Source organism: Lepus europaeus, chromosome 12 (assembly GCF_033115175.1).
Source record: "Lepus europaeus isolate LE1 chromosome 12, mLepTim1.pri, whole genome shotgun sequence".
In the NCBI taxonomy this organism is placed as follows: Eukaryota; Metazoa; Chordata; class Mammalia; order Lagomorpha; family Leporidae; genus Lepus; species Lepus europaeus.
Window position 1 is genome coordinate 53,656,489 of NC_084838.1, and position 14,888 is coordinate 53,671,376.

The window sequence follows — 14,888 nt, forward strand, 5'->3', positions numbered from 1 at the left end:
AAAAGGTTATTGATTTCATTTTCAGAATAAATAAACAAGCTGTTTTGTTCATAAGAATTTAATAAAAACAAAATACAAAGTTAATATTAATTTGGAAACATTTTGTAAGTTTTAATACAATGTGAAGATGACATGTTATTATATGTAAAATAAATATTACAATTAGTATACATGTAAAAAAGAATGAAAATAAATAAATAAATAAATAAATAAATAAATAAATAAATCAGGGAAGCTTTCTCTGAAGAACTGATAGAACTAGAGAACATTTCTTCACATAAACTTACTTAACATATTTAAAAAGTACTGGATAAATTTAGTTCAGTAACTTTGGACTAAAGCAGAAACAAGCCTTTTGAAATGTCCAAGGACACGTATGAAAGTGGGATGTGGGAATTAGTCAATGAGAACCATCTCAGGATGACGCCAGGTCTCCATCCTTGCTTCTTAAGCTTTCCTGCAAGTCTGCTGTTGAAGAGAAGGCTCTCCTGATTTCCATTCTGACGAGTTCCCAGGCACAGCCACTGTGTTTCTTCTCCTCCAGGTAGAGACGGATTCTCTGGAAGTACCTCTTCAGCATCAGCGTTGGGCTGTCAGCCGTCAGGACAGAGTCTTCCTCTGCCATGGCCTGTACCAAGCAGGTCTCCAGGCCTTGCAGCTGCTGATGAAGTGCAGTGTGCAGTTCCTCCAGCAGGGTGTTGTTCCAGGCAGCAGAGGAGCGCGCTGTGTGGAAGAGGTTGAAGATCTGCTGCAGCATCTCGTGCAGGACAGACACGGTCTGGTTCTTCTGGAACTGGCTGCCGTTCACCACCTCCCGCGGGAACTGGAAGTCTCTTCTGTCCTTGAGACACAAGACAGGGGAGACCCTCCTCATCTGGCCCAGAAGCACCAAGGTCGTCCTGCTCAGAGGGGCAGAGTTGTGAGGCAGGTCACAGCCCAGAGATCCAACAGGGCCATAGCTGCACAGCACCAGGGCTGTCAGCAGAGGGAGCAGCTGGGCCATGGGGAAATGAGGATGCTACTGTCCTGGCTGGGCTGGGGTCTGGGTGAACCTTGGACCCTAGGTTCTCTGAAGACATTCTGTCTGTGCATGGCTTTTATATCATACAGAAAAGATTTTCATTTTCTGAACATTTCTCTATCTGTGCTTTCACTTTCCTTTTTCGTTTTCATTTGTGTATTTTCTTATGGCCTAAGAATATGACATCACACTAAACCACAAATTTTTCAAGTAGAAGATTAATTTTCCCAGTAAATTAAAAATATGCTCATCTACATAAATTTCACTCAATTAAATGCAAAACATCTTTGTTGCAAAATCAGAAATGTGTATATGTATTTGAGCAATTGTACATGCAGGCATTTTTTCCCATAAAAATATTGCTCTTATTTGTTCTGGAACTACGTTTTAACCCTACCCTAGAGTCCATTTTACCTTCCTCCTTACTTTACACAGAAGTCTGGCTCCTTTGACCCTAGAAAATACATTTAGCAAATTCGCAGATCATCTGTGACAATTCAGCTCTAGAATGGAGATTCTTTTTTTTTTAGTAGCTGTTTTTATCACTGATGCACCTGCTGTTTATTAGGTCTTCATTTCAAAGCATATTCACATAGGTCTGTGTTATTATGCTTTAACAGGACTGTAAGGTCAGTACTGATGTAGACGCCGTCCAATCTTTCCACCGTCTCCTTATTACAGATCTCCAACGTTCCTTAGGCTTTTGGCAACACTCCCAGAAGGAATCCTGGTTCTTCTCATGTGCACAGGAGAATGAAAATTGTAATTCCAAGATACCACGTGCCCAGCACTCAGAAGGAACTCATCACATCTGGCAAAACCCTCACTCTCCTCTGGAATGACAGACTTCACCCCGAGCTCCTCCAAGGTTCATTCCCAGAGGACAGGCTCACCATAACCTGGTGACCTTTGAACTCCTCTACTAAAGAGGATCTTATTTCTTCATTGTAAAAATGATAAAGTTCCCAAACTTTTCCAATCTTGTAAACTTCTGAGTGCTTGTGTGAAAAACTCAGGATATCAAAGTTCACCTCCTCCTCACCTGGCCAATTTTCCCTGGTTATCAAAAATGTCAACAGCCCTCAGATGCCAAGAGTGAAAGTTTGTTTTGTCTAAGTAGGTGGGAGGAATTGTGGTACTGTAATAATTTTTCCTTCAGGGATCAAGTGGTTTCTGTTTTGACAACTACAACTTTTAATGCTCTACCCTGTGCCTTAAAGTACGAATACTTAATGACCCAGGAGTTTTGGAGCTGGAGAGTAGTCACAGATGACATTGTCTTTCATTAGAAGTTTACATCAAAGGAACAAGCGACCTTCTTTCCTTCCTTTTTCTTTCATTTTATATTTAAAAAACAATGACAATTTTTATAACTTCTTTTTTATGTAGTAGTTATTGGCCAAGGTTTGTCTTACTGTTTTGTGTTACTTTCCATCCTGGGGTTAATACAAACCAAGGGAAGAAAGGGACAAGCTGAGGCCTACAATGTGGCAGAGCAGATAAAGTCATCACCCGTGATGCCAGCAAGCCATATGGGCACCAGTTCAAGTCCTGGCTGTTCTGCTTCTGGCCCAGCTCCCTGCTAATACCTTGGAAAAGCAGTGGAAGATGGCCTAGGTGTTTGTGACCCTACCATCCATGTGAAAGACACAAATGAAGCTCCTGGCTCCTGACATCGGCCTAGCCTCGCCTGGGCTGTTAAGGTCATTTGAGGAGTGAACCAGCAGATGGGAGATCTGTCTCTGTCTCTCCTTCTCTCTCTCCCTACCTTTTGGATAAATAAATAAATCTTAAAAAACGAAAAAAGAAAAAACAAAAGAACAAGTAAAGGTGCTGCATAATTTTTCCCATAATTTTCAACACATAAGATTTTCTTACTTTCTCATTTTGAATTTCTTACAAAATAAAACTTGACAGTTGTTTATGGGGAAAATAAAATAAATATGTCTTAATGTGATCGACATTAAAGAAGAGAATTGACTTTTTTCTGACAACTTGCAGAGTGTAAATTAGTAAATTTTAATGCTGCAAATTTGGGGACCAGCACTTATGCAGAGGGAAAGAACGGAGGCCACTGTTGAAGGGCACAAAGCCAGGAAAGTGGGAAGTCCTGCCAGAGGCTCCAGGATGCCACCTTCGGGGCTGCTGGACAGCTCTTTGCTGGCCAACCTTGTCCCTTCTGGTCAAGAGGGGGTTTCATATTGTTTGTTTTTAGAGGAAGCTGCATTGTACCCAGAACTGAAGAGATTCCTTGAGTCGAACTGTCCCCTTGAGTAATTTTCTCTGTGTTGTGATTTCTTGCTGAGTCCTAAGGAGCAAACAAGTCTGAGGCTGGCACTGGAAAAAATTATTCCCTTCATGTGCTCTGCAGGTTGCTGTGACATCCAAGTGCCCCACGCAGGGGATGCTGGTGTTACCTGCATCTCTGTAGAAGCACTCTGCGTCTCAGGATCTGCTTCATCTGCTCCCCTCTGAATCAGAATTACCTGAACAGTTGACTCATTGCTGCTCACTAGTATTGCTGCATCTCCTGAGCACCTGCTACTCCTTGTTCCTGGCAACACTTTAGACAACTGTTTTTTTCCCAAGTTTTCGTGATGAGCGGGCTCTCTCATGTCTTTATGTTTCTGCATGTGGGCTTTGCATTTTTTTAACAAATGAGAGTCATGTGGCTAGGACAGTCTCTTCCTAGTGCAACCAGAATGTAGGAACCTCTGTAACTGGCACAAGTGAGTTTCTAGATTCTTTTTTTTAAATTTATTTATTTACTTGAAAGTCAGAATTACACAGATAAAGGAGAGGCAGAGAGATAGAGAGAGGTCTTCCATCTGCTGGCTCACTCCCCAGTTGGCTGCAATGTCTGGAGCTGCGCCGATCCAAAGCCAGGAGCCAGGAGTCTTCTCCAGGTCTCCCACACAGGTGCAGGGGCCCAAGGACTTGGGCCATCTTCTACTGCTTTCCGAGGCCATAGCAGCAAGCTAGATCGGAAGTAGAGCAGCCGGGACTCGAACCGGCGCCCAAATGGGATGCCAGCACTGCAGGCGGCAGCCTTACCCAGTACACCCTTACCCAGTACACTTACCCAGTACAGCACTGGCCCTGAGATTCTGGATTCTTTAGCAGTTCATTGAGTGTAGTGGGCAAGGATGCCCTCTGCTTACTGTGTTTCTTGGCACATTAATGGGTCTTGACCACTATGGCTTAGGAATCAGGAGGTAGGAAGGGTCGAGACATGGCCATGAGCACTCTTGTTCCTGAGGCTCAAAAAAATGTTGCATTTGGGGTCGGCACTGTGGCCCAGCAGGTTAAGCTTCTTCTTACAGCACTGGCATCCTATTTGGGCACCTGTTAAAGTCCCAACTGCTCCACTTCCCATCCAGCTCCGTGATAATGAATATGGGAAAGCAACAGAAGATGGCCCAAGTCCTTGGACCCTTGCATCCATGTGGAAGATCTGGAGGAGGCTCCTAGCTCCTGGTCTCAGCTTGGCCTAGCCCTGGCTGTTGTGGCCATTTGGTGAGTGAACCAGCAGATGGAGAAATCTCTTTGTTGCTCTTTCTGTCTCCCACTTTCTCTGTCACTCTTTCAAAAAAAATTAAAAGAAAAAAAGAGGGAGAGAAAGAGAAAGAGAGGGAGGGAGGGAGGAGGGAAAGAGAAAGAGAGAAAAAAGAAAAGAAAGAAAGAAAGGAAGAAAGAAAGAAAGGGAGAAAGAAAGAAAGAAAGAAAGAGAGAGAAAGAGAGAAGAAAAGAAAGGCATTAAGAAATCATAAAAGCAGAATCAGGTGAATCAAGAAATGTCCAGATTTCTCTGCTGTAAAACTGGTTCCTGGAGGGTCGGTGCTGTGGTGCAGTAGGTTAATCCTCCACTTGCGGTGCAGGCATCCCCTATGGGCACTGGTCCTAGTCCTGGCTGCTCCTCTTCCAATCCAGCTCTCTGCTATGGCCTGGGAAAGAGTAGAAGATGGCCCAAGTGCTTGAGACCTTGCAACCATGTGGAAAACCCAGAAGCTCCTGGCTCCTGGTTTCAGATCAGCGCAGCTTCTGCTGTTGTGGTCATTTGGGGCGTGAACCAGCGGAAGGAGGACTTTTCTTTGTCAGCTCTCCCTCTCACTGTCTATAACTCTACTTCTCAAATAAATAAATAAAATCTTAAAAAAAAAAAAACTGGGTCCTGAAGAAGTGGTAGAGGAGGAAAGGAGTGGGAGAAAGATGCCTTGATATGCAAATTAGAACCTACTACCCCATCAACAGGGGTATAACACTCTAAAGGTTGGGTCTCTAACCCACAGCAGAGATTTGAGACCAGCCAGCTTAACATTCTTGCCTGAAACCTGAGCAGCTTGCACCTGAGTGATCTCACACACTTCCTGATTAACTTCTTGAATTACAACATGCCAGCATTTATCTCACCATCTCTCAATTTTGTCCAGCTACGTACTCCTCAGGTGTTGGCAATCATTGTCTTCTCTAACGCCCTTATGTCTGTGTCCAACTTCTGAGTCGACGTGGAAGTGGTGTCACTCAAAATGGTAGAATTTGGTCCTGATTTTAAAGTCAAGGGACAGGATCTGTTAGTAGAAGGCATTTGTAAAACTGACAACTTACTCTTAAAAGACCATCAAGTAGGAGGTTTTTTTCTCGGTTTCTTATACAATTCCACACCCAGGGGTGCAGGTTCTCCTGCCTCCTTGTGTCTGGCAGACCTTCCTGAGGGGGAGTGATGCATCAGGACGCTGTGGAAGGCTGAGCATATCGTAGCCCAGGGACTCCTTCTGACACTTTCTCTCCCCCAGACAGCTTCCCATTGCCCACAGAGGACATGCTGTACCTGGGACTATTTCAACTCTCTAAGATACGAAAAAGGGAAGAAAATAGATTATTACAGGAAAAAGCCTCACTTTTGGCTCTGAAGAAAAGCCAGTGCAGGGAAGACAGCCCTCTACATCAACAAAAAGGAACCGTCTGTAGACCTGGCGCTGTCTTTGTCCATCTTGACCACTAGGTGGCGGCCTTGTTCTGAAAAATCTGAGCCCCTAGAGTGTATTACACTTCTTTTTGCTAAAGCTACAGCTACGTCACTGTGACAGGGGCATTCCCTCATCCAGTCATGAGGATAACTCCTTATTTGGACGTTCTGACGAACAGAACTTTCACTTTTAACTGCTGGTTTTGTACTCTTAAGGAGAAAGAGAAGAGAAAACAAGGAAGAGAAACAGTGCAAGCATGTGAGGTGAGATTGAAAGGCACACTCAGAATTTCTACCCTGGAGAAGACGGTAACTGTTGTGCAATGGAAATGAAAAATGTGGTTCAGGAAAGGAGAGGCGACATGTGTCAGGGGTCAGAACCAGCCAGTAAATGCTACATGCATATCACTTCAGTCAACACACGAACGAAACGAAACTTGTCTCCCTGTGCTGGGAGAGTGCTCTCTGGTGTTCTCCAGAACATTTTGATTCTTTAATTCCTACTTCTAGACTCTTAGATTTGTGCAGGCAGTTAACTGAGAGGCAGTGGGAACGTCCACTCTTATGATAGATTTCTGTAGGAAAAGATAAGAAAAGCACTGCCATATTTTGAGCCCTGTGGAAAAAATACTCTTAAATTTTTAAAATCTAGACTTATAATGTTTAATATGACAACTGTAGTCATATTTCCACACTATTTCACATTTGAGAAAGCCGAGACTCAAGAACTTAAATGAACGTCCTAAGATCACACAGTGTTGCTTCCAGAATCAAGATTTAATGTAGAACCTTATTTTGCAGATTATGAGCAATTTTAAAAGCTTGCTGTTTTAGAATTTTAAGATATACGTTGATCCCCAAATTAGACACAGAGCTTGCTCATTGTCTTCTTTTTTAAAAAATTATATTTATTTGAGAGAGAGAAAGAGAGAGAGATTCCACCCACAGATGCACTCCCCAAATGCTTGCAAAGGTTGCAGGTGGGATAAAACCATGAGTTGGAACTCAATCCAGGGCTCCCATGTATGTGCCAGGAACCCAATTACTTGAAGGATCACCGCTGCCTCCTAGCAACCCCATTAGTAGGAAGCCAGAATCCTAAGCTATAGCCAGGAACCAAAGCAGGGCACTTTGATGTGGTACACAGGTATGTCAACTGCTGGTCCAAACACAAAGTCCCCGTGTCTTCCTTTTAGTGGTGCATGACATCATTTTTTTTTCTTTTTTAAAATGCTTTACTTCAGAGATTATTGAAGAAATTTTTTGATCCAATTTCGTCCTTCTGTTTTATGAAGGAATTATTCCAGATATTAGATCCATTGAAGTTTTGTTATTCATGTATTTCCCAAGGCCGGCAATTTCATGAAATGAATGTTCTATGTTGCAGAAGAAACATAATTTAATCATAAAGAGTGCATTAGTAATAATGTTAAGGAATAGAAGAGTCTTAGCATATCTATCTCTACCAGAGAATAAAGAGGATCTACAACAATATTACCAAAAGCAGTGTGATTAAGGAGAAAATCAAGTAACCTGGTTTTTTATTAATCAATTTTATTTGAGTGGGAGAGACAGAGATGGAAAGAGAGACAGAGAGGGAGAGAGCGAGAGAGAGAATGAGAGAGGGAGATCCCATCTGTTAGTTCAGTCCCCAAATGTAGTACTGTGACAGGGCCAGAGCTTGGAACCAGGAACTCAGCCCAGGTCTCTCATGTGGGTTGCAGCAACTCAATTATTTGGACCTCATTGTTGTTTCCCAGGGTGTGCCTTAACATGAATCTGGAATCAGGAGTGTAGCTAAATATTGAACCCAAAAACTTTGACTCAAGACACAGGTATCTTAGCTACTAGGCTACATGTCTACTCCCTGGTAACCAGATTATTAAAGCACATAATCTCCAAAATTGAATTATCTGTAGTAATTTCATTGAGGGTAAAGGATATAACTGATGTTAATATGGTGGAAAGAATTTTCAGTAAATGGTTCTAGGGTGATGAATTGGCAATTAAGGTAGAAATGTAAAATCTGATTTTATAGATGATACAATCTTGATGGAACAGAGAATTTATGGAAGAATAAATTTTTCAAATGCAGAAGAGGTTCAGGGTAAAACTCATGAAAAATAGCTAAACTACAAAAGAAATGGTGGTTAGTTTTTAATATATAAAATGTCTACCTTCTTTACATAAAACAAGGTGTAACCATAGACTTTCCTGGCAAGGTGATGTAATGGAGTCCGATCTCAGGATTCCCTACCCAGAAAAAAAAAAAAAGAAAGGAAGGAAAAACTGACTACAATATATGAAACATAAGCATCCACCAAAGAACGAAAGAGAAGCAAAAGCCAAAAAGTGTTAGAACAATTGTGGGTGATGGGAGTGGGGGACATGAAGTGATGGTTGATTTTATGTATCAACTTACCAAGATGTTTCTTCTGTCATTATTCTAGGAGTTTATGTAGAAGTGTGTTTGAGATGAAATTATATTTAAATCACTAAACTTTGAGTGAGGGGATGATCCACCCGAGTGTCGGTGGACCTCATGCAATCGCTTGAAGGCTTCAGTAGAAAAAGACAGGAAGAACGGAATTCTGACTGGTCTCAAACTGCAGCTCTGCCTATGTAACTCCAGCCTGTCAAGCTCCCTGTAGTGTTTTGATTTGCCAAACTTTCCACAATCATGTGAGACAATTCCTTAAAATAATTTTCTGTTTATGCACAGTCATCTCTCAGAATCTGTGGGGTGATTGGCTCCATGACTCCCTGTGGGTACTGAAATCCAAGCATGCTCAAGTTCTTTATATAAAATATCAAAGTATTTGTAAATAAGCAATGTATACTCTAGACTGCTAAATACATATAATTAGTATTAATTGATATCATTAATATTAATACTCAAACAATGTAAATGCTATATAAATAGTTGTTAGATTATATTGTTTAAGGAAGAAGAAGAAATGCTCAGTACAGATGTAACCATCACAGGCCTAAGTAGTACATGCAATGATGTTTTTGAACATCATTTGGGTAAACCCATGAAATCTGCAGCTATGAGAGCTACCTGTTCTGGGGTAAACATAATCCGCTTGTCCTGCTTCTCTGGAGAATCCTAACTAATAAAATCTGGGAAGTAAACTGTTTCCAAGCCTTGTCCATCTCCTCAGTTGGCCCATCCAAGTCAAGACAGCAAAGGCCAATATTTGGTGAAATTTACGTATGGCCCTGGCCAACTCTAAGCTTGAGAACCGCAAATCTAAATGTTGAGTGTAAATTCTGAGGACAAGATTCAATAGGCTCTTCTGCAGATGCGGGCCCACCCCGCTGCCTCGGCAGTACCCCCGTGCCTGTGGCGAGACCCCAGTGAACAAATGGTGCTAACTACAGAAATGCCTACCACAGTGGACCAACACTAATGCATTTGAATAAGCAAAAAAGTCACCAGCTTTCAGAAAACAATGACACAGTTCATCCACATCCCGTAGTTTTATAGGACGGCTCTCTTTTGCTACCTAGGCAAAGCTTTTTCTATTGAGTGGAACAGGTGTGCACCTCATATTGTAAAGTGACAGGAAATTCCTCTACTGGTTAATATTTGAAGTGATATTAGGATCAGTGATATTAGGAATGAATCCATGAATCTCAGATTATACTGTTGAGAGATTAACCCATGAGTGCCAGGAGCTTTTTCTGATTACCCCTGAATTCCATGCCTACACTGGTAGCTCTTCCTTCCCCTGGAGTGGAGGATGTGAGACTAAGGACGCCATGTTGTGCACTGTGGGCAGTAGGCTGGGAACACATCTTCCTGTTCCCTACAACTGCCATGTCCCATGGAGTTCGTGCCCTACCTGAAGCCAGGATTTGTTTCCCTTAAAACCAATAAAGGGTAAGGAAACAGGCTTATGATAGCATTACAATTGATTCTTATCTTTCTTCCTTTCTTTCTTCCTTCCTTCCTTTCTTTCTTTATTCCTTTCTTCCTTTCCTTCTTTCTTTCTTTTTCTTTCTTTCTTTTTGGAACTAGCAGCATGAAGAGAAATCTTCAGAGAGAGGTAGGATTTCTGCATAGGTCAGAGTCTTGCATCAGTCTTGGTCGATGTTGTTACACTTGGTTTCTATGGGATTGGTTTCTATGGGATGATGTCAGTAGCCCACACAAAGATTCAACCCTGATTTCTATTTCCTTTAGCTGCAGCCACTGTTATTTCATATGCAGTGGAAAGTCTCTCTTGCAGATGTTTCTTCGAAACCCAGAAATTTTATTAAACTTCTGCTTTCCACTTTCGGTGTTCTGCTCTCTAGGAAAACATTAAGCCTAAACCACAACAGAACCAAGAGCAGCAAGGTGAAAGCAACCAGTGACAAGAGTCCCATGGGGAATTTTACCGTGGAGAGGAAGGAAAGTGTGATGATGTACGGATGGATCCTGAAGTGCTGAGAGCAAGGGAGGCAATGTGCCAGGTTCCAGAATCAGGGAACACACAACTCTTGCCAAGAATTTTCTTGCTGCTTCTGATTTGCTTTCTCTTTCAACTTGAGGTTAAAACCAAAACATCAAAGTAAAACTGAAAACATAAAAGGCCTATGCCATTATTTTCCATAATTTTCTGATACAATCCTTTTTCTTTCCTCATCCAACATTCTTCAAAAGCTTTCATTGCATTTGGATAACTTCAAGTGAAAAGAAATGGCTGCGAATCTGAATATGATGAAAGCAAAAGAAGGAAAGTGACTCCTCAGGTGAAAGACAATAGGGGTTTTCTATTTACCCTGCCACCTACTCTTGTGTGATTGCTCCTACTGACTCTGCCAATTCAATGCCCACCAAGATCTCTGATTTCCCAATGTTGTGGATGATTTTAATCTACAAAGTGGCTCACCAACCTGCAATCTAATTAACATCGTTTTGATTAATGTGCCATTCACAATGATACATTTTCATTGTCAATACTTTAATATGCCATGATTTTAAGTAAATAAAATGTGAAACATATTAATATGATTTTCCAGTACATCAAGCCCATGAAGTCTATTTATATACAAACATGTTTCAAAAAAAGGAAATCTGTACAGAGGGGAAGTATTCCACATTCTTTCTCAGGACTAACCCTATTTTTCTTCCCCACTTCAGAAAGTAAACCTGTCAAAATTATTTTTATGTGTGTTATAACTAACTTTTCTTACTCACCTTTGACTTAGTCCATTGTGACTTTTGCTGATTAATTCTACCATATCAGGTCACATTAAGTCATCACTTCCATTTATTTTCCCAATGTGATAGGCAATTTCCATCCAAATTTTCCATGAATCCACTGGTTCCTCCTCTAAGCAACTTAATTTCCTTTATAAACTTTTATCATCAGTCTCTCCTGCTGCATTTCCTGTGTCAGGCTTTTCCAACTCTGCTTTGTGGCTCTACTCTGCCCTCCTTGTAAAAGTTGAATGACCTCAGAACAAGTTTAAGTTTTTTTCTCTTTCTACACTTTTTTCCTGTATGATAACTTTCATTGCTGGGTTTGGTTGCCACAAATGCAACTGAATTCCTTGTAAATTACAAACTCATATATCCAAATGTCAATGGGTGTTTATACTTAGCTGCCTACCAGTCAACTTATAGATAATAATTATGCTTTTATTTTTATTTCTTGAACATACCTCACCGTGCTGAATTTCACTGGTTCATCCTTCTTTATATTACAGCATTTGACATACTAATTATGATTACTTTTTTATTTATTTCCTTAGAAATTCAAAGATACAAGCAAGCAGAAACTACTTGTTCTGTTCAGTACTGTACCTTGAGTAAAACATACAATTCTGCCTAGAAAAAGTCAAGTTTTACTATAACTTGAATATAATATTGATAGGTAAATAAATTATACCATTCATTCTTTAATCCAGTTACACAATAAGTCTTTTGGAGTTTTAAAAACAGATTTATTTATTTACTTATTTGACTGACAGAGTGACACAGAGAGAGGGAGAGATAGAGAAGAGACGAGATGAGATGAGAGAATCTTCTATCCCCTGTCCATTCCCCAAATGCCTGCAACAGTTGGAGCTGGGGCCGGCCAAAAGCAAGAGCCCTGAACTCCATTTGGGTCTCCAATGTGGGTAGCAGAGACTCAAGTACTTGGACCATCATCTGCTGGCTTTCCAGGCACACTAGCAGGAAGCTGCACTGGAAGCAGAAGAGCTAGAACTCGAACTGGTAGTCTGACATAGGATGTGGGCATCCCAAGCAATGGCTTAATTTGCTGAACTGCAACACTTTTCTTGGAGTTTCTTTGTTAAAGGACAAATAAATACAACAAGCCTTTTATAGATATAATTTAATGAAAAAGCAAAATGGTAAATTGAGTAATTATAAAGATGACTTTTATATTATACACAATGTAAGTCTCATGTGATGATATATGGACAAAGATCACTTAAATCTCATAAATAGTTAAATAAATAAATAAATTTTAAATAGATAAATGGATAGATGCACCTTCATGGTCATCTGTAAGGGACCAGTGGTTGCAGTGTTGAACAAGATGTTGCTTAGTAGTCCTGAAAACACCTGACAGAGTTCATGTTATCATTATTGCAGATGTAAGAATTAGTGACATGGTAAATACCATGTATTAACCATTGAGAATCATTTCCATGTTGGACACAGTCTCATTCCTTGCTCCAAATTCTTTCTTGCAAGATTCTGGATAAAGAGACGGCTCTCCTGGCTTCCGCTCTGACAACCTCCCAGGCACAAGGGCTGTATTTCTTCTCTTCCAGATAGACAGCAATCCCTTGGAAGTATTTCCTCACAGCCTGTGCGGAGTCCTCATGCTTCAGGGGCATCTCCTCCGCCCCCACTCCCTGCATCATGCAGACCTCCAGGTCTCTCTGCTGCTCGAAGAGTCCAGTGCAGAGTCTGTCCCGGAGGGCCTCGTCCCAGGCAGCAGATGCCTGCTTGGTGCTGAACAGGTTGAGGAGCTGCTGGGTCATCTCATGGAGCACAGAGATGGCCTGTGCCCTCTGGGCCTGGTGTCCCTCCAACACCTCCAGGGGGAACTCAAAGTCATGTCTGTCCTGCAAGCAGGAAAGAGGGGAGACTCTCCTCATTTGCCTCAGAAGCATGGAGGACCTCCCGTCCCTGAGGCTGTGGGTCTGAGGCGGATCACAGCCCAGAGAGCAGAGGGACTTGGAGCTGAGCACCAGCAGGGCCAGCAGTGAAGAGAAGGGCAAGGCCATGGGGGATCTTGCAGATGCTGCTGGCCTGGCTGAGGTGGGTGATCAGAGCCTCGGCCTCTAGGTTCTCTGAAGACCTTGCTCTGCTCAAGTGTCTTAAATAGAGGACACGCTACTTTCCCTTTTCTGAATGCCTTCCCTCACTTTCTACTTCTGTTTTTGCTTTCTCTTATGCACTCTCTGCATAGTGCGAGACCAATATTTCTCAATCATTTTTTTCATCATTACCCTCCCTCTTCCTGGCTCCAGAGTCCTGTTAAGTACTTTTTCCTAATTCAACCTTAAAGAAAACTTAATAACACAAATCTACTGGGTATATATTTATGCACTATCTCTATTTGTACTTTGTACACAAAAGTACAACAATTTTTTCCATTCAGTGTAGGATTTAAAATAAGTAAATAGGGCCCAGCCCAGTGGTGTAGCAGGTAAAGCCTCTCCCTGTCCCAACTACTCTACTTCCAATCCAGCTCCCTGCTAATGCACTGGGAAAAGCAGCGGAAGAAAGTCCAGCTACTTGGGCCCCTGCACCCTCGTGGTAGACCTGGAAGAAACTCCTGGCTCCTGGCTTCGGATCAGACTAGCTTCAGCCGTTGTGGCCATTTGGAGAGTGAACCAGTGGATGGCAGATCTTTGTCTCTCTCTGCCTCTGCCTCTGTAACTCTGCTTTTCAAATAAATAAATAATTTTTTAAATAAAATGAAATAAGTAAATAGGGGCTGGCCTCGACACATAGTGGATTAACTGAATGCCTGTGACTCCAACATCCCATAAAAGCCCTGGTTTGAGTCCTGGCAGCTTTGCTTCTGATCCAGTCCCTGCTAGTGAACCTGAAAAAAGCAACTGAGGAGACCCAAATGGAGTTCCAGTCTCCTGCAGCCGTTTGGGAAGTGAACCAGCAAATGGAAGATCTCTGTCTTTCCCTCCCTCCATCTCTGTAACCGTGCCTTTCAAATAAATCTTTTTAAACAATGGATAATAAATACTTAAGATAAAAAAATTTTAAATTAAAATCTAATGGGGCCGGCGCTGTGGCTTAGTGGTTAAAGCTGCTGCCTGCAGTACTATTGATATATGAGTTGATATATAAGTAAACTTGCTCTTACTTTTGACATCATTTACAAACTTAAAAATTATGGTTTATTTACTTATAAATTACTCATTTACTTATGAGTTAGAGACTTTAGTATAATCTATGTTCTAATACAAATTATGATAAATCAAATTACATGTGCTAATTTGTAATTTAAAAATTATCTACCATTGTAATGAAGTACTTAAAAATCTTTCAAAACTACTAAAAAGTTTCAGAAAATCTAATTATTTTTCTAACATTTATTATTTATTTTTATTTTTAATATTTTTGTTAAAGATTTATTTATTTGAAAGTCAGTGTTACACACAGAGAGAAGGAGAGGCAGAGAGAGAGAGGTTTTCCATCTGCTGGTTCACTCTCCAAATGGCCACAACGGTCGGATTTGCACTTTTCCAAAGCCAGGAGCCAAGAGCTTCTTCCGGGTCTCCCAAACAGGCCATCTTCTACTGCTTTCCCAGGTCATAGCAGAGAGCTGGATCAGAAGTGGAGCAGCTGGGATGCTGGCATTGCAGGCAGTGGCTTTACCTGCTATGCCACAATGCCATCCCCTACTTTAATTTTTTAAAGGTCCT

General features: G+C 41.4%; 2 protein-coding genes across 2 annotated transcripts; both read right to left on the reverse strand.

The window, feature by feature from the left end:
- Positions 1–415: 415 nt before the first annotated feature.
- LOC133771267 (interferon omega-1-like) lies at positions 416–1,003 on the reverse strand. The gene has a single exon (XM_062207020.1). The coding sequence runs from the start codon at positions 1,001–1,003 to the stop codon at positions 416–418; it is 588 nt and encodes a 195-aa protein (XP_062063004.1).
- Positions 1,004–12,653: 11,650 nt separating this feature from the next.
- Positions 12,654–13,223, reverse strand: LOC133771268 (interferon alpha-5-like). Its single transcript, XM_062207021.1, has one exon. The coding sequence runs from the start codon at positions 13,221–13,223 to the stop codon at positions 12,654–12,656; it is 570 nt and encodes a 189-aa protein (XP_062063005.1).
- Positions 13,224–14,888: the final 1,665 nt, after the last annotated feature.

Bases quoted from the DNA above. Each gene is read 5' to 3' on its own strand.
- LOC133771268 (XM_062207021.1), bottom strand. From the start codon at position 13,223: ATGGCCTTGCCCTTCTCTTCACTGCTGGCCCTGCTGGTGCTCAGCTCC.
- LOC133771267 (XM_062207020.1), bottom strand. From the start codon at position 1,003: ATGGCCCAGCTGCTCCCTCTGCTGACAGCCCTGGTGCTGTGCAGCTAT.